The sequence below is a fragment of the Podarcis pityusensis genome (assembly GCF_964106645.2).
Source record: "Podarcis pityusensis genome assembly, chromosome: 3".
Taxonomy (NCBI): Eukaryota; Metazoa; Chordata; class Lepidosauria; order Squamata; family Lacertidae; genus Podarcis; species Podarcis pityusensis.
Genome location: NC_138026.1, coordinates 7,648,420 through 7,673,345, shown reverse-complemented (window position 1 = coordinate 7,673,345; position 24,926 = coordinate 7,648,420). Strand labels below are relative to the sequence as shown.

At 47.2% G+C, this 24,926-nt stretch overlaps 1 protein-coding gene and 1 long non-coding RNA gene across 2 annotated transcripts in view; one reads left to right on the top strand and one right to left on the bottom strand.

Annotated features, from left to right (window-relative positions):
- LOC308473785 overlaps positions 1–10,490 on the top strand; it is a 29,312-nt gene extending 18,822 nt beyond the window's left edge. The window contains exon 3 of the long non-coding RNA XR_013984317.1: positions 9,303–10,490. This is a non-coding gene — a long non-coding RNA (uncharacterized lncRNA). The remainder of the gene's footprint in view (positions 1–9,302) is intronic.
- Positions 1–13,974, bottom strand: part of WDFY2 (WD repeat and FYVE domain containing 2) — a 45,153-nt gene extending 31,179 nt beyond the window's left edge. The window contains exon 1 of the mRNA XM_080999249.1: positions 13,741–13,974. Within this exon, the coding sequence (XP_080855375.1) occupies positions 13,741–13,883 (143 nt within the window). The 5' untranslated portion in view covers positions 13,884–13,974. The remainder of the gene's footprint in view (positions 1–13,740) is intronic.
- Between the last annotated feature and the right edge of the window lie 10,952 nt (positions 13,975–24,926).

Below are 24,926 nucleotides of genomic sequence, written 5' to 3'. Positions count from 1 at the left end.
CCCTGTAGTTCCCATGAACCCCCAAATCTGCTATGGATGATTGTGAGAACCTGCAGAACAAGTTGGAGGTGCAGAACAGTTTGTTCATCTAGGCCAGGCATGTCCAAAAAAGCTCAATGATAATGATCACTGCAAGATCGCGGTCTCTTGGGAGTTGGACGCGCCTGATCTAGGCTGATGAAGAGACTTCAAACGCAATCCTGGCACCTGGGCACCTTCAGCTGGTCGCAAGTGGCCAACAGCAAAATGCGCATGGCAAATTTTGAATGTTGGCTATGATCAAAATTAGAATCACATCAAAGAAGGGGTTCAAATTCATATATTAACAGGGCACATGAGATGGCTCAATAGCACGCAACATTTCATCAGTATTACCAAATCTGACACTTTTATAATATGCCTTCATCTTTCATTAAGAGATTATATGAGTTTTAAAGTATTTATCTCAGCTAGCTACCAACCAATCAAAGGGAAATTTGAATGTGATTTATAAAATTACCAACTTGCTTTTTTAAATGACCATTGCTAACAAGGCCAAAAAAACCCTTATTTATAAAATAATTGCCAACTTTGGAATTCTTATCAACAAAGATGGGAACTAGGCCAGTTAGTCCAATGAACCTAATTTTTTTTCTATAGCTGTGATTTCCAAATTGCAGTCTGCAAAATTCATTCAGGTGGTCTTTTGCATTTCTATAAAAAATACAATTAAAAACCATACAGCACCTAGCACAGTGCATTACCCTTGCTACAGCAGGCAGAAAAACCCTTTTAAAGGAGGGAAATACAGCTTAACAAGTCTTCTCATTCAGATTGGTTGTAATTTTTGTACTAAAGGATGTTATCATAATTCAGAGTGTTTACAACATCTTGTTAGTCTGATAGTGTGGGAAGTTACAGATAGGTAGCCGTGTTGGTCTGCCATAGTCAAAATAAAAAAAAATCCTTCCAGTAGCACCTTTAAGACCAACTAAGTTAGTTCTTGGTATGAGCTTTCGTGTGCAAGCACACTTCTTCAGATACATCTGAAGAAGTGTGCTTGCACACGAAAGCTCATACCAAGAACTAACTTAGTTGGTCTTAAAGGTGCTACTGGAAGGATTTTTTTTATTTTGAGTGTGGGAAGTGTTTAAGATAGTAGTTGTCAGGGCTGCCTCAAGTCTCAGCTCACAAAAGACCAACGCCTTTCTTTTCTTATATACAAACGTGTTTATTGCAGTTCATTGTTTGCTTCAGATCCGAGGCGCGCAGCCCTACGTCTGCTAGGCTTAGACCGCTGAAGTCCCTTCTGAATCTGTCCCCGCCCTGCACCAGTTTAAGAGGCTTGCGCTGCTCCACCTCTTTCTCTCTTTCCTTTTCCGCAGGGTCTTTCTGCCCGCTGGGGTTTCGCCCCTCCTGGATTCCTCCGACGCGGAATCAGACTGCTCTTGCCCCCTCCTGCGGGCTTTGGGACCTGGCCCCTCCTCCGGGCTCCCTGTACTTCCGCGCGCCTCTACATTTGAACTTGGCGCGCGCCCCCAACCTCTAACTTTCCTTTTGACAGCTACGCTACTCCCTTCACTACTCCCCTCCCCTTCCGGGAGGGTGGCTTGCTCCGACCTCCCTCCTTTCTCTACTGCCGGAGCCGCCTCCCCTGATACACTGGAACCTCCACCCCCTTCGCTGCACTCTGGCGGGGAGGCTGGTCCTGACGCCCAGCTGCCACTTTGGGATCCCCCGCTGGCCCCCTGCTCCTGACAAGTCCCCCCTGGGGCTCCCCTGGCCTTGACCACCGGCGCCCCCTTCTGGGAATCCTCTGATTCGCTGGAAAGACTCATGGAATCTCTAGAGTCATTGTCATCCTCTTCCTCGCTGTCCTGGGATTCATCCCCATCGCTCTCCATCTCCTGTCTACCCTGTGCCTCTGTCCCTGAACCCCTGACATCCATCCCCCCTCGAAGCCCCCCCTTCCCCCCTCCCGCTGCTCGGGCGCAGGTTCCGGGAGCTCCGTTGTAGCGGGGGTAGACGCTGGATACAGTTCATCGACGTCGATCTCCTCTGCTTCCAGTTCAGTGTATGCGTGCTCGAAACCGGGGTCCTCCCCCAACACTTCCAAACCCTTCCCTCCCCCTGTTACTTCAGGCGATGCTGCTTGCCAAGGCCCCCTTCGCCACCCCACTTCTGGTTGATCGTCCCACCAATAAGAGCGGTCCGTGTCCACCCCCGAGCACGATCCCCTTGGAGGGCTCGATTCCGGCGTGGTCTCCTCTGCGGAGGAGAACCCCCGGAAGGTGCTGCCTGAAAGTGTGGGCGTAAAAAGCCAGTCGTCAAAATACTCCTCTGGCATGGGCCTGTGTGGGAAGAGTGCATGGAACTCGTCTTTAAGAAGAGGTTCCTCCAGAGCATAATCTGGCACCCAACTGTTGGCGCTGGCCGGGGTACCTTCCCTGGCGAGGAGGTATTCCACTCCCTCCTCCCCCCATCTCGAGTCCAGAATTTCCGTGACCTCGTTGAGTGTCGGGGTCCTCGGTGACTCCCCCCCCCCTGGTGATTCTCTACGTGGGTCTGGTGCCGTCCCTGGCTCCTGAAATCTGTGTGGGGCCTTGTAGGGTGTAAGCACCAACCTATGAAAGACCGGGTGCATTCGGGAACCTTCTGGGAGGGTCAACCGAAAAGCTACGGGATTGATCCTGCCCTCAACTTGGTATGGCCCTAGCTGTTTGTGTCCTAGCTTCTTCTTAGCTAACGACTTGGCCGGCACCGCCTGGGCTGCTAACCATACCCAGTCCCCCAACTGGATGTCTTCTCCTGCCCTCCTGTGCCTGTCTGCCTGCACTTTGTAGGCGTGTTTAGCTAGTTCCAAGTGCCGTCGTAGCTCCTCGTGGACCTCCTGCAATTCTGCTGCTAAATGCTCAGCTCCCTGCGACTTCCCCTGCGTCGTTGTCTCCAACGCCGGGAAGGTTCTGGGATGTCGCCCATTGTTGGCGAAGAACGGTGTCACCCCCGTTGACGCGTGCTTCGTGTTGTTGTAGGCAAACTCGGCCATCGGCAAGTAGTCCACCCAAGTTGCAGGCTTTTGATTGGCGTAACATCGCAGGTACTGCTGCATGATGGCGTTGACCCTCTCCGCTTGGCCGTTGGTTTGCGGGTGTCTCGCCGACGCTAAGTTGATCTTGACATTCAGGATGCCCAGGAGCTTCTGCCAGAAACTGGAAATGAATTGGCGACCCCGGTCGGACAGGATGGACCGCGGTAAGCCGTGCACCCGGAACACGTGGTCTATGAACAGCTTGGCGGTCTGTTCCGCTGTTGCCACCTTCGCGCAAGGAATGAAGTGCGCCATCTTGGTGAACAGGTCTACAACCACAAGCACCGCCGTCTTGCCCCGCGAACTGGGCAGATCAGTAACAAAGTCCAGCGCCACCCGTTCCCACGGCTGTAGTGGCGTCTCCAGCGGTTCCAGCAATCCCGCTGGCTTCTTGTGCACTGGCTTGGACCTCTGACAAATGTCACACCTGGCGACGTAATCCGCGACCTCTCCCCGCATCTGGGGCCACCAAAAGTCTCTGGCTACTAAGTCCGCCGTCTTTTCTTTGCCGAAGTGACCCGCGCTGGGTGCGTCGTGTAACTGCTGTAAAACCTTCGCGCGGAGATCGTCTCCCGGCACGTAGAGAGCACCTTTGCGGGTCAGCAGACCGTCGCGTATCTGGAATTCGCCGTCCTTTGCTGTCCCTCTGCGCACCTCCTCCATCTTTGATTGTGCGAACGGATCCGTCTGTAGCGCGCGTCGTACCGCGTCCAGGTCCACGGCGGCGGAAGCGCATGCCCACGCTTGCGGTGCGAAAATGTGCCTGGCTGCCACTGGTGCCGCTTCCTCGAGATACTGCGGTTTCCTGGAGAGCGCATCCGCTATGACGTTGTTGTCTCCCGGGATATACTCTATCCGGAAATCGAAATCCGCAAAGAACTCCGCCCATCTCATGTGCCTCTGGCTCTGGAGCTTCGCCGTGCGCCAATACTCTAGGTTCTTGTGGTCCGTGCGGACCTGCACGGTGTGCTTGGCTCCGATAAGGAAGTGCCGCCACGCCTTGAAAGCCGCGTGGATGGCCAACAACTCCCTGTCCCAGATGGTGTAGTTCTGTTCCGACTTGCTGAGCTTCCGGGAATAGAAAGCGCAGGGCCTCCAGTTCCCTTGCGGATCTTCCTGCAAGAGGACGGCCCCCACTGCTCTGTCAGATGCGTCAGTCTCAACCCGCATGGGCCTGCCGGGATTCACGTGTAGCAGCTGGTCTTCGGACGCGAAGAGACTCTTAAGTCTCCTGAAGGACTGCTCCGCCTGGTCCGTCCAGGTGAACTTTTTCTTCTTGGAACTGAGGGTGTCCGTGATAGCTGCCGTCTCTTTCGCGAAACCCCTGATGAACTTGCGGTAAAAGTTGGCGAAACCGACGAACCTCTGGACCTCCTTCCGATTGCGCGGACTATTCCAGTCCAACACCGCGCGGACTTTGGCGCTGTCCATGGCTAGTCCCTTGTCGGACAGCCGGTAGCCGAGGAAATCCACCTCCGTCACGTCGAACTGGCACTTCTCCAGTTTGGCGTAGAGCCTGTGCTCCCGTAGCCTCTGCAGGACCTCCTTTACGTCTCTCTCGTGAGTCTCCTGCGATTCTGAGAAGATCAGAATGTCGTCGAGGAAGCATACACACTTCTTGTAGAGGAGTCCTGCTAGCACGTGGTGCATGAATGCTTGGAAACAGTGGGAGCCATTTTGGAGACCAAACGGCATAACTCTGTATTCATAGGTGCCCAGCGGCGTGAACATGGCCGTCTTCCACTCGTCACCTTCCCTCATGCGTATTAGATTGTATGCTCTGCGTAGATCCAACTTGGTGAAGATCCTCCCCTTCCTCACCGTCGCGAGCAGGTCGTCAATCTTGGGCATGGGGAAGGCCTTGGGCTTTGTCATCGAGTTGATGGCCCTATAGTCCACAATGAGCCTTTTTTGGGGCGTGTCCTTCTTCTTCACGAAAAACACAGGACTGCCCCCCACGGCCTTGGATTCTCGGATGAATCCCCGCTTCAAATTGTGATCTATGAACTCCCGGAGTTCCTGCATTTCATCTTCAGACATGGAATACAGCTTCGCAGTCGGCAGCGTCGCCCCTGGTAAGAGGTCAATTGCACAGTCGTAGGGCCGGTGGGGTGGTAATTGGTCAGCTTCCTTTTCTCAGAAGACCTCCAAAAACCTCTTGTACTTGTGGGGCACTGCCTGCACCATGCCTAGATGCAACTGCTGCCCTTCCTCCTGGCCCTCCTCCTCCTGGCCTGTCTGGATGCAATGTTGTGCGCAGTAGGACGAGCCAAAGGTGAGCTGCCGCTGGTACCACGCTAATGATGGGCTGTGTCTATCCAGCCAACTCATGCCTAACACTATAGGCGTGTCTGACAGTTGGGTGACATTGAAACTGATGACCTCGCGATGATTCCCAATTTTCAGCAGCATGGGTGGCGTCTGTTGTACCACTTGCCCACCCAGCAACTTTCTGCCATCTACCGTGACGACGTTCAGAGGCAGCGTGGCTGGTAGTAGCGCTATGCGATGCTGCTTGATGAACTGCATCCCCACGAAGTCTGCGTTGCTCCCTGAGTCAATCGTAATGGGGACTTCCAGGGTGAGTCCATTAGGTAGCTGGAGAGTAGCAGTGAGCTGCACCACTGGCTTGGGTGGTAAGGGGTCTGTAGGCTGCAAAAGCGCTGGGGACTGCTTCACTGACTTGCCTGGTGGAGCCCCAGCATCTCTGCTTCCATCCAGGCATTCTTGTTTCCCTGAAACTGTTCTCCTTGGAACTCTTCCCCTGTTACTGTTGCTAAGGCTGCAGTGTGCTTCTGGAGCCTCTGGGGACACTCTTTAGCCATGTGCTGTGGGCTGTCACAGATGTAACACTTCCTTGTCCCTCTAGGAGGCTTCGCCTTGACTGCTCCGGACGCTGAGGCTCCGGCAGCTGACTGAGCCTTTGCACGACCCAGCTCCATTGGCTCCTCCCCTCCCTTCAGCATAGGCGAGGGATTTGTACGTCCCAGGTCCCTGGGAAGAAGAAAAGGAGGCGCTCTAGCTGGTGGGCGGACGTGACGCCCCTCCTCACTGTGCCAAGGGCGTTCTTCGTGACGCACCCCTATCGTGAGTGCCCTCTGGACGACGTCTGCTAGGGTTTGAGGTCTGTCTCCCCTAGCCAGCTCATCTTTTACTGAGCCATGAAGCCCCTCCCAAAACAAGTCTCTCACTGCCAGGAGTCTTTTTCCCAGCCCAGCACATTCAGCAATGCAAAAAAGCGAGAATGGTACTGACGCACTGTAGCCTTGCCCTGCCGCAATCCATGCATCTCCTGGCGCGCCACATCAACGTCAACGGTAGATTGGAAGCAAGCGTCCATGGCTTTGATAAATTCGTCAGAGTCCCTGCGGGCAAGACCATCTTCGCGCCACAAATTGCGTAACCAGGTTCTAGCTTCCCCATGCAAGTGGGACACAATAAAGCCTACTTTCTCCTCCTCATCTTTGAAGTCTTTTCGAAGCAAATGCAGCGCGTATAGGACGTCTGCTCTGAAGTTGGGATAATGCTTCAGGTTCCCATCGAAGTGGGCTACTAAATTGCCCCCCCTTCGTCCCAGAGCGATTCCCTCTGATCTGGACCCCGGGAACCCCTGATTGCACGCCTGATCCCACCTGGCTTGCAGATCCTGGCATCGCGCTTCTGCTTCGGCAACTGTCTTCTGAGAGACCCGTACTGCAACGGAGAGTTCAGCGACTGCGTTTTGCAGGGTCGTTATCTGCTCCTCAGTAGTCATGTCTGCCAAACTTCGTGAGCTTTGCAAAAAAAAATTTTTTGCAGTTTTTTGGAGAAGGGACTTACTGTCAGGGCTGCCTCAAGTCTCAGCTCACAAAAGACCAACGCCTTTCTTTTCTTATATACAAACGTGTTTATTGCAGTTCATTGTTTGCTTCAGATCCGAGGCGCGCAGCCCTACGTCTGCTAGGCTTAGACCGCTGAAGTCCCTTCTGAATCTGTCCCCGCCCTGCACCAGTTTAAGAGGCTTGCGCTGCTCCACCTCTTTCTCTCTTTCCTTTTCCGCAGGGTCTTTCTGCCCGCTGGGGTTTCGCCCCTCCTGGATTCCTCCGACGCGGAATCAGACTGCTCTTGCCCCCTCCTGCGGGCTTTGGGACCTGGCCCCTCCTCCGGGCTCCCTGTACTTCTGCGCGCCTCTACATTTGAACTTGGCGCGCGCCCCCAACCTCTAACTTTCCTTTTGACAGCTACGCTACTCCCTTCACTACTCCCCTCCCCTTCCGGGAGGGTGGCTTGCTCCGACCTCCCTCCTTTCTCTACTGCCGGAGCCGCCTCCCCTGATACACTGGAACCTCCACCCCCTTCGCTGCACTCTGGCGGGGAGGCTGGTCCTGACGCCCAGCTGCCACTTTGGGATCCCCCGCTGGCCCCCTGCTCCTGACAAGTCCCCCCTGGGGCTCCCCTGGCCTTGACCACCGGCGCCCCCTTCTGGGAATCCTCTGATTCGCTGGAAAGACTCATGGAATCTCTAGAGTCATTGTCATCCTCTTCCTCGCTGTCCTGGGATTCATCCCCATCGCTCTCCATCTCCTGCCTACCCTGTGCCTCTGTCCCTGAACCCCTGACAGTAGTTTTATGATTCTTTGATTCCATACTTGGGAACCAGCTCAGTGTAGCTTTGGTAGGTTATGAAACAACCTGCCGAAACCAGGTGCCCTCCAGATTTTTTGGACTACAATCCCTTCAGTCCCAAACAACCTTTGTAGGCAAAAACACCTGAAAGGGCACCAGGCTTGGGAGGCTCAAATGCCAGTATTTAACAGTATCTTCATTAGGCCTAAAAGAAAAGTCACAAACATTTTGAACGCTTTTAGAACTCTTCGTTTGGCAAGATGTTACTAAGTAGGGAACCACGGGGTGAAAAATAAAGCTTAGATAATTGAGGTGATTTTTAATCTGTTTTAGTATTTTAACTTTTGTATGTTCTGAAGTACGGTTGTGAATTTTTCTTGATTTTCTTGTTTTAACTTTTTGTAAACCGCTTTGAGGTGCCTTTTTATTTAACAACCAGACTTTGTATAAACATTATGAAACAATAAAGAAAATAATCATAATCATAATCTAGAAAAATTAAGCTAGATATTGTAACCACGAAGTCAGACAAAACGGAGACCGCAGGCTGAGGCACCCATCCTGTCTTGCCTGTGCTTCTTAGATCATATTTTGGCTCATAAAAGGATTTAATTCTACACTGGACACAGAAATATCGCCTCATAACTATAGACCTATTCAGTTCCACGCAGCTCTGGAGAAAGAGTGATTACGGAGATCATTTTGTTACTGAAAACACTGATTGTTCTATGCATTTTTGGCTTACGTCAGCATAATACTGTCAACAGTTGAACACAAATCTGTTCTTTCACTGAGACATTCTAGAAGGGAAAAAACTATTGGTAATAAGAAGAGTCTTGCTATTATTTTTTTTTTAAAGAAACCAGGAACTAAATTAAAATAATATTATGCCTTTACAAAATCTGTTCCATAGGTGGAGAATCAAGACAGTTTTAGAAAACCAAATCACCAGATGATGTTGAAGTTACAGTCCTTTATTTGCACAAACATTTTTTAAAATGTTTTATCAGAAAACCTATGAAAGAACTAAAGAACTTGAACCCGCAAAATAAGCTTTGTTCTATTCCATATCTATTATCTCCTTTACTGGGGTGTGTTCTCTTCAAGGTCTACAATCGCTTTCTCTAAGCAAACTGCCATACTTGAGTAATGCTAATAAATGTGATGAACCCAGGTTTGGACAACAGGACAAGCCAAGGATTTTGGTTTGTTGCTTGCAGAGACAGTAGAAGTGGGGACCGCTGAGCAAGTTAAGTTAAACATTAACCATGGTTTATTGTGACATGCCAAGGCAGCCAGTTTAAGGGGTCACACAACAGAGAACTGACAAAACAAACTTTATGACTCTGCCTTGGTTGTTTTATTCTGCAAGTAATGCTGAAGGAAAAATAGAAAGGCATTCATTACCCCTAAGTTTAGCAAAGTTCCGCAATACAAACAGGGCTACTTAAGGTCATTAAAGAAGGCCCTAAAATTTTCACAAACTTGAAAATGATCAAATATTAGATTATACGCCTAAAACCCAGGGCCAGCAACCATATGCACCTATGAATGCTGTGATCACCAATAGTCAGCATGGATTTCTGAAAAATAAGTCATGTCAGACTAACCTGATCTCGTTTTTTGACAGAATTACAAGCCTGGTAGATGAAGGGAACGCAGTGGATGTAGCCTACCTTGATTTCAGCAAGGCATTCGACAAGGTGCCCCATGATATTCTTGTAAAGAAGCTGGTAAAATGCGGTCTTGACTATGCTACCACTCAGTGGATTTGTAACTGGCTGACTGACCGAACCCAAAAGGTGCTCATCAATGGTTCCTCTTCATCCGGGAGAAGAGTGACTAGTGGGGTGCCACAAGGTTCTGTCTTGGGCCCGGTCTTATTCAACATCTTTATCAACGACTTGGATGATGGACTCAAGGGCATCCTGATCAAATTTGCAGATGACACCAAACTGGGAGGGGTGGCTAACACCCCAGAGGACAGGATCGCACTTCAAAACGACCTTGACAGATTAGAGAACTGGGCCAAAACAAACAAGATGAACTTTAACAGGGAGAAATGTAAAGTATTGCACTTGGGCAAAAAAAATGAGAGGCACAAATACAAGATGGGTGACACCTGGCTTGAGAGCAGTACATGTGAAAAGGATCTAGGAGTCTTGGTTGACCACAAACTTGACATGAGCCAACAGTGTGACGCGGCAGCTAAAAAAGCCAATGCAATTCTGGGCTGCATCAATAGGAGTATAGCATCTAGATCAAGGGAAGTAATAGTGCCACTGTATTCTGCTCTGGTCAGACCTCACCTGGAGTACTGTGTCCAGTTCTGGGCACCACAGTTCAAGAAGGACACTGACAAACTGGAACGTGTCCAGAGGAGGGCAACCAAAATGGTCAAAGGTCTGGAAACGATGCCTTATGAGGAACGGCTAAGGGAGCTGGGCATGTTTAGCCTGGAGAAGAGGAGGTTAAGGGGTGATATGATAGCCATGTTCAAATATATAAAAGGATGTCATATAGAGGAGGGAGAAAGGTTGTTTTCTGCTGCTCCAGAGAAGCGGACACGGAGCAATGGATCCAAACTACAAGAAAGAAGATTCCACCTAAACATTAGGAAGAACTTCCTGACAGTAAGAGCTGTTCGACCGTGGAATTTGCTGCCAAGGAGTGTGGTGGAGTCTCCTTCTTTGGAGGTCTTTAAGCAGAGGCTTGACAACCATATGTCAGGAGTGCTCTGATGGTGTTTCCTGCTTGGCAGGGGGTTGGACTTGATGGCCCTTGTGGTCTATTCCAACTCTATGATTCTATGATTCTAAGACAGTGATATGCAAATAGAAACTATGTCTATAATTTTTTTAATTAAAGGGGGGTACTCACTATATCGTATTACACTTCTGATGGAAAAGCCCCAGACAGATTATTATCTAACAGCTGAGTGAGCACAGTTGCTCAGTCAGTTCAACTTCTAGTCTGAAAAAGAACTTTGTCATTTGTCTAAGATTAAAACACCACACAGGCCCTAGGGAGAGGCAGAGCTTTATGGGGAAGCTGGGGACTAGAAAGAGATCACAGGAGATAGTAAAATGAAGGGGTGGAGAGGCAAGGTGGCCGGTGGAGGCATGCAGCAAGGCAATGGACTGAAAAAAGAGGAACCCGTGAGAAGAGTTGGAAAGTGAGACTTGAGGAAAAGCACAGAACGGACAGAGAAACAGGGGAAGAAGGCTCCAGCGAGACAAGGAACTTTGGAGAACATGACAAGATGCATTGCACCATACCACAGACAACATTTCAAGTTGCAATCTCAAAGTTTCCACTTAGCTGACACATACATTTATCCTATCAGCAAAAAAAATAGGATGTTTAACAGAGTTCTTAAGAAGCAATGACTGCTGGAGCTGGAGGAGAAAGTGCAAATGGGACCAAACCTCACAGAGAATAGCAGGCTTTGCAAGCGCCTGTCTCATCAACATTGCAAACAGATGCATGAAAGTACAATTTGTCATCTCCTACTTATTTTAAAAGAACACTGTTGGAAGAGGGCTGTTTTAAGTAGAGAATGAAGAGGAAAAGCCCCCCACTCTCTATACCCTTCTTCTGACTAACAGATTCCTCCCTCTCAAGCTATTTCCAGTTTGTTTCCACACTCTACTCTCACAAACACGGGTTCAGCACTGCACAGATGGAGAAGCAGTTGGGGCTAGATAGGAATGGAGAAGTGGCAGGCAGAGAAAGGCTAAAACAGCCCTCACACTGCAGCTTTTTCCTAAACTGGCCCATCTCAATCAGCTTTATTCCCCATTCATTTTAAAGGTGATCAGGGCCTTGTTATGTATCCACATGCAATGGTAACTTGATCCTGACAAAACTACAACAACAAACAGTTATGCAGGAAAGAAAGTTTGTCTGTTGTGGCTTCTCCTGGGACTGCAGTACTCAGCAACCTAGGAAGAGCAATGCAGGCCATCAAACAATGTGCAAAGGTGGTGAGATTAAATGTCACGTATTGATTTGAACCAGCCAGCCAACTGCTTGGCTGCAGGTTTCTAGGGGGAATATTATTGCTGTGCTAGAAGACAAGATACGCAAGCAGGTAAACCAATACGGTACCCTTTTTTGCTTCTGTGTTGCACCTCTGAGGAGAACTTGCAAGCCTTTCAACTTTCCTGGGAGTCCATATAAAAAAATACCCAAGAAAGGAAGAGCTCAGTCAAGAACAGAATCCAAATGGATCTTCTCAATTTTGTGCCCCCTTTGCTTGGCGCTCTTTGCGGGGCAATAGCCTGAACCACCCTAAATCTGGAGCTGCCCACCACATACCAAGCTACCTTTTATGGAGTCTCCAGCAGCAATGGCTCTCCAGGGATGGAGACGGGAGCTTGGCCCACACTCAACACCAGCTGCTGAACCTGAGGCCCTCTGCATGGAAAGCAGGCACTCCATCCACAGAGCCTAGTTTACATTGGCCCCCACCAACAGTGCAGGACCAGGGGGTGCAAAACTTGTGCCTCTCCCCTCTTGCTCCGAGTAGTTAAGAACCCACCTGCCCACACGACCAGCGCAGTTGCAATGGGGGCAGCAGAGCAACACTTGAGAATGGAGTGCTAAAGGCAGGGGGCATCCCAAATGGTAATGTCTCCTCGGGGGAAGAATCCAGCCGCTGGTGGGGGCCGTTAATGCAGAACAGACCCGACCCTTATGGCGGGGGGGGGAGGAGTCACTGGCAGAGAGCCAAAGGGGACCCAAAGCAAACATCACATCCGGTATACCTGAAAGAGCATCTCCACCCCCACCGTTCTGCCCAGACACTGAGGTCCAGCGCCGAGGGCCTTTTGGCGGTTCCCTCATTGCGAGAAGTGAGGTTACAGGGAACCAGACAGAGGGCCTTCTCGGTAGTGGCACCCGCCCTGTGGAACGCCCTCCCTTCAGATGTGAAGGAAATAAGCAGCTATCTTCTCTTTAAAAGACATCTGAAGGCAGCCCTGTTTAGGGAAGTTTTTAATATTTAATGCTGTATTGTTTTTAACACTCGATTGGGAGCCGCCCAGAGTGGCTGGGGAAACTCAGCCAGATGGGCGGGATATAAATAATAAATTATTATTATTATTCCTTGACATCAGATGGGAAGGCATTCCACAGGGTGGGCACCACTACACAGAAGACCCTCTGCCTGGTTCCCTGTAACCCAGGGGTCAGCAAGGTTTATCTTGCCTGGAGATCCCTCCATGGGCATGCGCACCTGCGATTTTCAGCACCATGGAAGCGAGTTCCCGCACTGCGCTGTGCCAGTTTAGCACAGCACGCGAGTGGGCACCTCAGTTCGGAGGTGGCTCATGGGCCTCTGTGGCCGCTTCCGGCCCATGGCCGTTAGGCTGCTGACCCCTCAGGAGATGGGCGGGGTATAAATAAATAAAAATAATAATAATTGTCCATGGTCTCTCGGGGGGGGGGCATTATTACTACTGCATTGTCCATGGTCTCTCAGGGCGGCATTATTATTATTATTATTATTATCCATGGTCTCTGGAGGGGGGCATTATTATTATTATTATCCAAGGTCTCTGGAGGGGGGCATTATTATTATTATTATCCAAGGTCTCTGGAGGGGGGCATTATTATTATTATTATTATCATCATCCATGGTCTCTCGGGGGGGGGGGATTATTATTATTATCCATGGTCTCTCGGGAGTGAATTATTATTATTATTATTATTATTATCCATGGTCTCTCGGGAGCGAATTATTATTACTATTATTATTATTATTATCATCCATGGTCTCTCGGGGGGAATTATTATTATTATTATCCATGGTCTCTCGGGAGCGAATTATTATTATTATTATTATCCATGGTCTCTCGGGAGGGATTATTATTATTATCCATGGTCTCTCGGGAGAGAATTATTATTATTATTATTGCTGACCCCTCTCCTTGCCCAGGGAGCCTCGGGGCGCCTCTGCGTGGCCCCGACAGCCATCCCACCCCAGGCCGAGGCGCCTCCGGAACGGGCTGCCTCATGAAGCGCTGCCGCCTCGGCCCGCCGCCCTGCGCCGAGTCCCCGCTGACCTGTCCTCCGAGACGCTGAGGAAGCCGTCCTCCTTGGGCACCAGCGCCGCCATGGTCACGGCGTGGTCCGGAGAGCCCTCCACCTGGCCGAGCAGCAGCGGCCGGCGACGGAGCGGCGACGAGGGAAGCGCCGGCGCCGCCATAGGGGGAGCGAGGGGCGGAGAGAGCCCAGCCGGATTCCTCCCTCAGGTGCAGCCGCTTGGGAAACCGGGAGCCGGCCCTGCCCGACCACGCCGCGCATGCGCGCTGCGACGGAGGAGGTGGACGCAGAGGGGAGGGGCGGCGCCCAAAGGAGGCGGGGCTAAGAGCTTTCCAACGCCACCACCGGCTCCCGAGCGCACGTTCGGAACCCGTTGCTCCCGCTTAAAGAATTCGGGGCGCTGCTGTTGCTGGGAATTGTAGCTCCTCCCCTCTTCGTCCGCGTTCTCCGTCGCAGCGCGCATGCGTGGTCGGGCCGGCCGGCTCCTGGTTCCCGAAGAATCGGGAGGAATCCGGCTTGGCTCTGTCCGCCCTTTGGTCCCCCTATGGCAGTGATGGCCAAACTTGCTGCTTTGGGACTACAATTCCCATCATCCCTAGCTAACGGGACAACCGTCAAGGATGATGGGAATTGTAGTCCCAAAACAGCTGGAGGTGCCTATGGCGTCCCCGGCGCTTCCCTCTTCCCCGTTCCTGCTGGGGCAGGTGGAGTCTGGCTCTCCGGACCCTGCCGTGAGTGACCCGGGGGGCTCTGGGGCTTCCTCGGCGTCTCGGAGGAAGGTGAGCCGGAAGGACGGGGCGCAGGCAGGGCGAAAGGGGCCCGAGCCGGAGGGGGACGGAGACGCCGTCAGAGGCAGCGCTTCATGAGGCAGCCCGTTCCAGGGGCGCCTCCTCGGCCGGGGGAGGGAGGGCTCCCTTGGCCAGGACAACTGGGATCAGCATCGCCCCCCTTCCCGAAGAGATGTTGCCTCTTTGGCTCTCCCCCCCCCCCGCCAGAGGGGTCGGGTCTCTTCTGCTGCGCCCCCCCCCCCCCCGGCTGCTGTAACGGCCCCCACCAATGGCTGGATTCTTCCCCATCCTTCAGCGCTGCTTCGGTGCCTCCCTTGCAACTGCAGATTTTGGGGTTCATGGGAACTACAGGGGAAAGAAGCAGTAAAAGTCTGCTCTGGATACAACTCTGATGTATGTCTTTTTAAGAACACAGTATGACCTTCTGAAACTGGCAAAAGTGATTCCCTATTGAGAATCAGGAGCTTTGATCCTGCCTGGGATATCAGTCCTTCCTTCCCAGTACAGTGGTACCTCGGGTTACATACACTTCAGGTTACAGACTCCACTAACCCAGAAATAGTACCTTAGGTTAACTCCATATGCTCCAACATTTCTCCAGTGAAAATAGGAATGTCCTAAGGGTGGCGCTGTGGGTTAAACCACAGTGCCTAGGACTTGCCGATCAGAAGGTCGGCGGTTCGAATCCCCACGACGGAGTGAGCTCCCGTTGCTCGGTCCCTGTTCCTGCCAACCTAGCAGTTCGAAAGCACCCTAATTTAACGCTGTTAAGAGTTGGAGAAAGTGCAAGCTCTTCAGCTTCCATTCTCACCAGCTCATTTATTGTGAGCTGCAGTCTTCTCGCTCATCTGTTGCCATCCTTCCCGTTGCACAGATCTGAGGGCCAGTAATGTGGGTTTTGGGAAATTTTTCCTATGCAGATTAGGACAATTTACATAGAATAATTTACACCATAAAACTTGCTGATGCCCTAGATGAGCCTTTGGCAATCCAGATGTTTCCAAAATACTTCTCCCATGAACCCCAGCCAGCTTGGCTAAATAGGAACATCTGGTGAGCCAGAGGTTCCCCACCCCTGCCCTAGAGGTTACCCACCCCTGCACACAATTTAGTGTGTCTGTTTTACTAGCTTTTAATAAGCAAAACTGAATGGTGATATGGCTAAGCTTGTCTAATGCAGTATTTGCAGTTTGCACCTATTCGTTGTTACTAGCAAACTTGTGAAACTGAAATCTTTCCACGGGGAAAAATTAAGCACTAGACACGTTTTTCTCTTCATCTTGAGGCTGGTAGTGCTAGCTGTCCTTTTGTTCATGCGCTACTTTCAGTTGGGAATCTCAAAATATATCCAGAAGGCACTGTGTAGCTTCTTCACTTTTTCTTTCTGTTTTTTTTTTTTAAAGCAATTTATTAAATTTTACAATAAAAATAGACATGATAAACAATGTAACATCATTCTTAACATATTTTCACATTTTCTTTGGACTTCCTCACATCTCCCGCTCCCATTTTCATCGTTGAAACATTTTGTCAGCAATTTATCATCTTGTTTAAAATCTTATATCCCTTCTATATTTCATAATCATATAATTCTCAAAAGGAGCTAAGTTTTCACAGTCTTACTTATTTTCTTAAAAAAAAAAACTTCTAAATTTAGTGGTGCTCAGTTGTTTTAGTCTAGCATCTTATTTAGCATTCACTCAAATTACAATGCTTTTGTAAATAGTTCTTAAATTTCTTCCAGTCCTCCTCAATCCTCTCTTCTCCCAGGTCACGGATTCTGCCAGTCATTTCAGCCAGTTCCATGTAGTCTATCAGTTGTATCTGCCATTCTTCCAGTGTGGGTAGATCTTGAGTTTTCCAGTGTTTTGCGAGAAGTATCCTTGCTGCTGTTGTTGCATACATAAAAAATGTCTGGTCCTTCTTTGCCACCCCTTGGCCGACAATACCCAAAAGGAAAGCCTCTGGTTTCTTAGTGAAGGTATATTTAAATACCTTTTTCAGTTCATTATAAATCATTTCCCAGAACGCCTTCACTTTAGGGCAAGTCCACCAGAGGTGGAAGAACGTTCCCTCGCACTCTTTGCATTTCCAACACTTATTATCAGACAGGTGGTAAATTTTAGCAAGTTTGACTGGGGTCATATACCATCTATAAATCATTTTCATTACATTTTCTTTCAGGGCGTTACATGCAGTAAATTTCAATCCATTACTCCACAACCTCTCCCAGTCCTCAAACATGATATTATGCCCAATGTCCTGTGCCCACCTTATCATAGCCGATTTAACCGTTTCGTCTTGTGTATTCCATTTCAACAGCAAGTTATACATCCTTGAAAGTACCTTAATCTTTGGTTCTAACAATTCTGTTTCTAGTTTCGATTTCTCCACCTGGAACCCTAATTTCTTATCATTTTTAAAAACTTCTTTGATCTGAGCGTAATGTAACCAATCTCGCACTTTGTCTTTCATTTTCTCTAGACTCTGCAATTTCCATTTGTCTCCATCCTTTTCTAGTATTTCCCAATATTTTGGCCATTTAGCCTCCATATTGGGTCTTTTTCGGGCCTTGGCTTCCAAAGGTGAAAGCCACCTTGGTGTTTTATTTTCCAGCAAGTCTTTATATTTTGACCAGACATTAAACAATGATTTTCTGACAATATGGTTCTTAAAGGCCTTGTTTGCTTTAACCTTGTCATACCATAAATATGCATGCCATCCAAAGGTATTGTTAAACCCTTCCAAATCTAACACATCAGTGTCTTCAAGAAGTAGCCAGTCTTTTAGCCAGCAAAACGCTGCGGCTTCGTAATACAACTTTAAGTCTGGCAGGGCAAAGCCCCCTCTTTGTTTTGCATCGGTTAATATCTTAAACTTAATTCTGGGCTTTTTGCCCTGCCAGACAAACTTGGAAATGTCTCTCTGCCACTTCTGAAAGCACTCCGTTTTGTCCAAAACCTGAAGTGTTTGAAATAAGAACAACATCCTTGGCAATACATTCATCTTAATAGCAGCAATTCGGCCTAACAAAGAAAGTTTCAATTTTGACCAACTATCTAAGTCTCTCTTAATTTCTGTCCAACATTTTTCATAATTATCCTTAAATAGACTTAGATTTTTTGCTGTTATGTTTACCCCTAGGTATTTTACTTTTTTCACCACATTAAGTTCCATCTCATTCTGAAACCGTTCTGACTCTGTATTAGTCAAGTTTTTCCCCAAAACCTTAGTTTTCTGTTTATTTAATTTAAATCCAGCCACCCGACCAAAGTCATTAATCAGTTGTAATACTCTTTTCGTACTGGGCTCTGGCTTCTGCAAGGTCAAAACCAGGTCATCTGCAAAAGCTTTTAATTTATATTGTTTCTGACCGACCTGAATTCCTTCCACCAACTGATCCCTTCTAATCATGTTCAATAGCACTTCCAGAACCGAAATAAATAACAAAGGGGAGATAGGGCAACCTTGTCGTGTCCCTTTTTCAATTTTAAACTCTTCCGTAACCACATTATTAACTATCAGTTTAGCTTTCTGTTCTGAATATATCGCCTCAATCCCATTCTCAAAACCCCGTCCCACTCCCATCTCTTTTAAATTTCCCATCATAAATTTCCAGGAGATATTGTCAAAGGCCTTCTCCGCATCTATAAAAATTAAAACTGCTTTTGTATTTATATCTGTTTGCAAAAGTTCCAAAATGTCAATAATGTTCCTTGTATTAGCAAACAGATGTCTTCCTGGGAGAAAGCCAGCCTGGTCCTTATGAATTACTTCATTTAAAACTTTTTTAAATCTATTTGCCAAAATGTCTGCAAATATTTTGTAATCCACATTTAAGAGAGAGATGGGACGGTAGTTCTTAAGTTGTGTCTTTTCAGCTTCCGACTTTGGTATTAATGTGATAAACGCTTCCTTCCACGACTCCGGTGCCCTCCTCCCCTCCATAATTTCATTGCTGACCTCCATCAAAGGTTGTATCAAGTAGTCTTTCAATGTCTTATAGTACTTGGAGGTCAGCCCATCTGGTCCTGGAGATTTGCCAAGTTGCATGTTTTGGATAGCTTGTTCGATCTCCTGTCGTGTTATTTTAGAATTCAGGATTGTTCTATTTTCTTGTGACAATTTAGATAATCCGTTTTTTGCCAAAAATTGTTTAATCTCAACATCATCTTGCGGCCCTTGGGTGTATAGTTTTTTGAAGTATCTCTGGAAACACTTTCTAATGTCCACTGGATTCTGAATGTTTTTTCCATCAACCTCTAAGTTTGTAACAGTATTTAATCTTTGTCTTCTCTTCAACTGCCAAGCTAGCAGTTTTCCACATTTATTCGCCGACTCAAACGTTTTTTGTTTCATTAATTTAACCTTCCATTCAATTTCCTGATTTATCAATTTAGAATATTGTGTTTGATAGAGTTTAATTTCTCTCAGAGTTGGCTGTGACTTCGGATTCACTCTTAGTTTCTTCTCTAATTCTTTTATTTTATCCAAGATCTTATCTTTTTTCTCATTTTGTGTTCTTTTCTTCACTGCATTCTGTTGTATCAAGAATCCCCTCATTACAGCTTTGCTTGCGTCCCAGATTATTCTTTTTTCCACCATATTATTCATGTTTATCTCAAAATAATCCTTCAAAACTTTTTGGGCCTTCTTGGTAATTTCCTGATCTCTAAACAAGTTGTCATTCATCTTCCATCTAAAGGATCCAGTTGGTAATAGTGTCATATCCATCTTTACTGCATTATGGTCGGAGCAGGTCTTTGGGCAGATTTCCACTTTTCTGACCTTAGGTGCCAGGCCTCTAGAAATCCATATTTGGTCGATTCTTGTCCAGGTCAGTTGGGCTTCAGAAAAGAATGTTCCCTCTCTTCCTAGTGGGTTCTTTGTCCTCCAAATGTCAATCAAATCCATATTGTCAGTCATTTCAAAAAAGGTTTTAGGTAGTCTGCCGTCTTTTGTAACATTTTGACTTTGTGACTTGTCCATGTTAGTTGATACGACCCCATTCATATCTCCCATCATTATGATGTTGTTGTAGTCTAGATAGTCCAGCATTGTCTCCTGCAACTTCTTGTAAAATTCCGATTTCCCTTCATTAGGTGCATAGATTCCTAATATCAGCAGTTTCTCTCCTTGATATTGTATCTCAATAGCCAAAATTCTTCCATGTTCATCTTTAAATAGGAATTTAGGTGACAGGCTCTCTTTTGCATATATCACCACGCCTCTCTTCTTAACTTTGTCCGACGATACAAATTCCTGGCCCAATCTTTTATTTATTAACACTTTTCTGTGGAGCCTCGTCACATGTGTTTCTTGTAAACAAACAATGTCCAATTGTTCTTTTTTTAATATATGAAATATTTTCTTCCTTTTTTCCGGAATGTTACAACCATTAATATTCCAGCTCAACAGTTGCAGAGACATCCTGATCTATCTGGTTATTTTTCAAGGGGTGGTATCTTCTCAGGGTCTTCAGGTTCCACAGATGCTGATGTTGGTATTGGCGTTGCCTCAGGCCCAGAAGGTAGTTCAATTCTTTTTTGAAGGTCCTCTCCGTGTGTAGACAGGAATTTGTCTCTCTCTTCCAGTGTTCTCACTTTGACCTTTCTCCCTCTAAAGGTAAAAGATAATCCTTGAGGAAATTCCCACCTGAATGGAATTGCGTTGCTCCTTAGTAGTTTAACAAGTTCAGAATAGGCGGTTCTAAGGTCAAGCAGTAATCTTGGGATATCTTTATAAATTTCAATTCTTCTATCCAACACCTCCAGTGATTTTACAAAGTGTAGTCCCAAAATCTTATCCCTTTCCTCCTTTGATCTCAATGTTATCAAACAGTCTCTGGGCCTCTCCTTCTTTATGAATCTTCCAAGTCTGAAAGCTGACACAATTTTAAAGTCCTTTTCTTCCAAGTTCCAGAACTTGGAGAATTCTTTGGTCAAAAACTCAGTTAGATTTCCTTCTTCTGCCTCTTGTAGTGATCTAATCCTTAAGTTGTTCTCACGGTTTCGCAGTTCTATCATCGAGAGATAAATCTGGTGTTCCCCAACTTGTTTAGTGAGTGGTCTTACCTCTTGCTCTAAATTTTCAAATCTTTGTCTGGTGTCCTCAGTCAATTTCCGATTTTCTGCTGAGGCCTCCGTTAGCTGTCCAATTGCTTGTGCATTCTGTGCCACTTGTGTGGTTAATTTATTTAGACATTCTGTATTTTTATCAATCTTTGCTGATTGCGCATCTGCTTTCTTGTCCAAAGCTTCCAATTTTTCAAAGATTTTGTCTAGTACAGAAGCAGATGCTCCTGAGGCCATATCTTCCAATTGTAACTGCTCTGCTTCGCCCTCACCCTCCACTTCTGAGGGCAAAGTAGGCACAGATGATCTGCGTGTCTGTGAAGCTGAGGTTAGAGTTGTTAGAGTTGTTTGTTTAGCTCTCCCTCTTTTTCTTGTGCCACTCATTCCAACGTTATCTGTCAGTCAAGGTCACACTGAGTTGTTCCCATGGGAATGGAAAGGTCCAGAGCAAGCAAACAGCAAAGGAATCGAAAGTAAAAAGTGTATGTAAAATCACTGTTATAATCCAATCCTCTAGAGGGAGCTTAATCTGTCTTTCAGAGTCTAATTTAATGTCCAAGAACCTTCAAATACAAATGTTTAGCAGAGTTTATAAATGGTCACCTTGTTGCAGACAGTGCTTATTTATCTCCAAAAAGAATGTTTCAAATTTAAAAGGTCTCAATACCCTCAGATTGTTTCAAGTTCCAATATACAGTATCCAAATCTGCAGTACTGACAGCTCCCTTAGTACTCAGGCAGCTCCTGACTCTGGGTTTCACCTTTTAATTTGTAATCCAATAAGAGGAGGAAAGTCAAGTGCAAATAGAAATCCCAAATCTTTAACTTAAAGTCTTTACTTTAAAATGCAAGTTCAAATAGATGCTTAGATCTGTAAAACTTAAAGTCTCTTTCTTTCAGCCTCCACTCCTCCAGCTGATTGCTTTTTTTTCAAGTTCAATGGCTGCGGAAGACGGACTTCCTGCTTCCACGTCTCTCCGCTCACAGCCAAGTTCAAGCCAATTCAAGTTTCCCTTTTAAAATCTCAAATTTCAAGTGATTCAGTCTTTTACTCACAAATTAGTTGCTTTTTCGTCCGGATCCGTAATTTAGCAGGAAAAGGGATCAGCGCTCACCGACAGTAGCAGCGCGGCTTCGCTCCTCAGGCTGTGAAACAGCTCACAGCGCCGCAACCCCCCTCCGTGCTCCGGAGCCCCTTACGGGGTTCCTTCTGCACTTGGAGGGTCGCTCTAGGCGCCCACCGAGCCTCAGGACCCCAGGCTCTTGCCGCCTGGGGTTTTCCGAAGTGGGTCTCCGCTTCGCCGTAGCGGACGACCCGTTGCCTGCGGAGCCTCCTCTCCCGGTTAGAAGAGGACCGCCATTGCCGTTCGCGCCGTTCCCACTTCCCTAAGGCCCCTGTAGCTGCCAAATGGGCATTTTCCTGCCTCCGTCCTTTTGCTTGTGTGAGGCAGACTACACTGAGCTAGAGGAAAACAAATGGCCTCCTGACCTATTTTGCCACATTCTTTGCAAATAATGAGGCATTTAGCAGTACAGTGATTCATGCGATGGCCACCTCCAGGCTTGACTACTGTAATTTGTAATACTGTAACCTCCCCCTCTTTCTGTAATACTGTAATACTGTAACCTCCCCCTCTTTCTTTTTTCCTTTCTCCTCTTGTGATGGAACTCCTATTTGGGGACTTCCCTGGCTTTTTTCTGGCCCATGTAGGACCAGTCTGGATAGTTAGCCTTGGTGAAGACCTGATATTTTCATCCCCCCAAAAGTTTTTGATTTGAGTTTCCATTGAAATGAGGCTGCATTTTAATGCTTTAATGTTGTATTTTAATCTTGTTTTTAAGTTGTATTTCAATCAATTTGTTTTTATATCGATTGTTAGCTGCCCTGAGCCTGGTCTTGGCTGGGGAGGGTGGGGTATAAATAAAATTTATTATTATTATTATTACTTGCCAACACCAGGGTAGGGAATAGTGGAGAAACGTAGGAGCATATGAAATTATCTGACCCCTGAGCCGTCTAAAGGCAATCTTGTATAGGGAAGGTTTTTTAAAAAATGTTTAATGTTTTATTATATTTATATATATGGTGGAAGCTGTCCAGAGTGACTGGGGCAACCCCATAAGATATGTGGGGTATAAATAGGAAAATTATCATTATGGAATGGAAAGTCCCTATTTTCATCAGATAAATGTTAGAGGGTATGATTTTTAAACAATTAACATATTAAAACTACCATTATAAACCTTTAAAACATAAAAAAAACCCCAGCCCGTTAAATTTCCTGCCTAAAACTGTGATCTCAGAAAGCCACTAAGGAGGGGCCATGAGGAGATGGTGCTCTCAATGCAGAGATACTGAAATCATCTGCACCAAATCCCAGAGTTGGAATGAAGCATAAAAATGAAGGATGTGCTGCGGTAACTTTTGTTGCTGAGGATTGTGTAGGCTGAATCCTGATGTTCTAAGTAGCACTTCTGTTGTAAAAATACCACCTTCTCTGTGCCTGTGTTCACAGTCCCATTTGCTGTGTGCACTCACTGTTTCCAGTGCTGGGTTTTTAATCCCTTGATCAATGGACATCCAGAATGCCTATGTATCCTGTTCTAAAATCCTACTGTTTTGCTATGGTTTCTCAAATGGAGTGGAGTCCTTAAGCCTCTAGTCAAGGTGTGAACACCAGTTGCATAAGGCAAAGACATCCCTGGCCTGTCAATGTCCCCTGGTGCATGCACAAAGAGAAACATATCTGACACTAAGGAAACCATGCTGATGTCAACAGCTAGTGGGAAAGAGCTGTGAAACACACTGCGGTGGGAGGGGAATTGAGCGCTAAGACATTAAGGTTTAAACATCCTAATACTTGGGGGGGGGTAACCAATGTGGTGCCCTCCAGATGTTAGTGGAGGAAAACTCCAATCATCCCTGACCATTGACCATGTTGGCTGGGACTGGTGGGAATTTTGTAGCCCAGCAAGATGTGGCGGCCATTGCTGCGCAACTTCCAGAGGTGTCTACTGGATAATGTGTATGGGATTTTTAATGATGTGCGAAGTGACAATACTCCTCTCTTCTTCTCCCTCAACGTTCCACACATATTTTTGAAATCTTTCTTGTTGTACCACACAAGCATGGCATTGTTCTTAGAGCCCCCGCAACACGAGGCAAACCTGGTGTGTCTATTTATTTATTTGCACAGTACTTTTGTCTCTATAATTCTAAGCACCTTATCATGGGTTCCCTGATGGTCTCCCATCTGGGCACCTCAGCAGACCTGCCAAATGTCCCTATTTTCAAGGGACAGTCCCAAATTTACAGAAGCCATCCCGGTTTCCGATTTGTCCCCAGAATGACCCTCTTTTCCTTAAAGGTAAAGGGACCCCTGACCATTAGGTCCAGTCGCGGATGACTCTGGGGTTGCGGGACTCATCCCACTTTACTGGCCGAGGGAGCCGGCGTACAGCTTCCGGGTCATGTGGCCAGCATGGCTAAGCCACTTCTGGTGAACCAGAGCAGCGCACAGAATCACCGTTTACCTTCCTGCCGGAGTGGTACCTATTTATCTACTTGCACTTTCACGTGCTTTCGAACTGCTAGGTTGGCAGGAGCAGGGACTGAGCAACAGGAGCTCACTCCGTCGTGGGGATTCAAACTGCCGACTTTCTGATCGGCAAGCCCTAGGCTCTGTGATTTAGACCTTAGGACATTCCTATTTTCACTGGAGAAATGTTGGAGCATATGAAGTTATGTGACCCCCAAGCCCAGGAGGCAAGTAAAAATACAACCTTTAGAAGACATCTGAAGACAGCCCTGTATAGAGAAGGGTTTCTTTCAATGTTTAATGCTTTATTATGTTTTCGTATATGTTGGAAACTTTCCAGAGTGGCTGGGGCAAGCCAGTCAGAATCATCATCATCATCATCATAATGGAATAGGACATTTCTATTTTCATGGGAGAAATGTTGGAGGGTATAAGACAGGTATAGGAGACAGCTAGTGCTCAGTAGGTGCAGGAACAACTACAGCTGGAATCCAAATAGGCACATTTTGCGTATTTATCAAAAGTGGAAAATGGAAGAAAAGTCATATGAGAAAACTTAGTAGTGTCACTTAATAGGAGCAGTCCTTGTGGCTGCTAGTTTTCTCAGGGCCCAGGGTTGTTGGGTCACAAGGTTCATTGTGACACCTCCCTCTGCTGGTTCATAGGTCGCCAGAGCTCTAGAAGGCCTGGGATCTCCTATGCTTGGATCATTCTGTGATTGCGAGAGAAAGGAGAAGACATGCAAGTAGGATTTCTTTCAACATCAAAATTCTTTGATGATAGAGAATTCATCTTGAGCATAGAG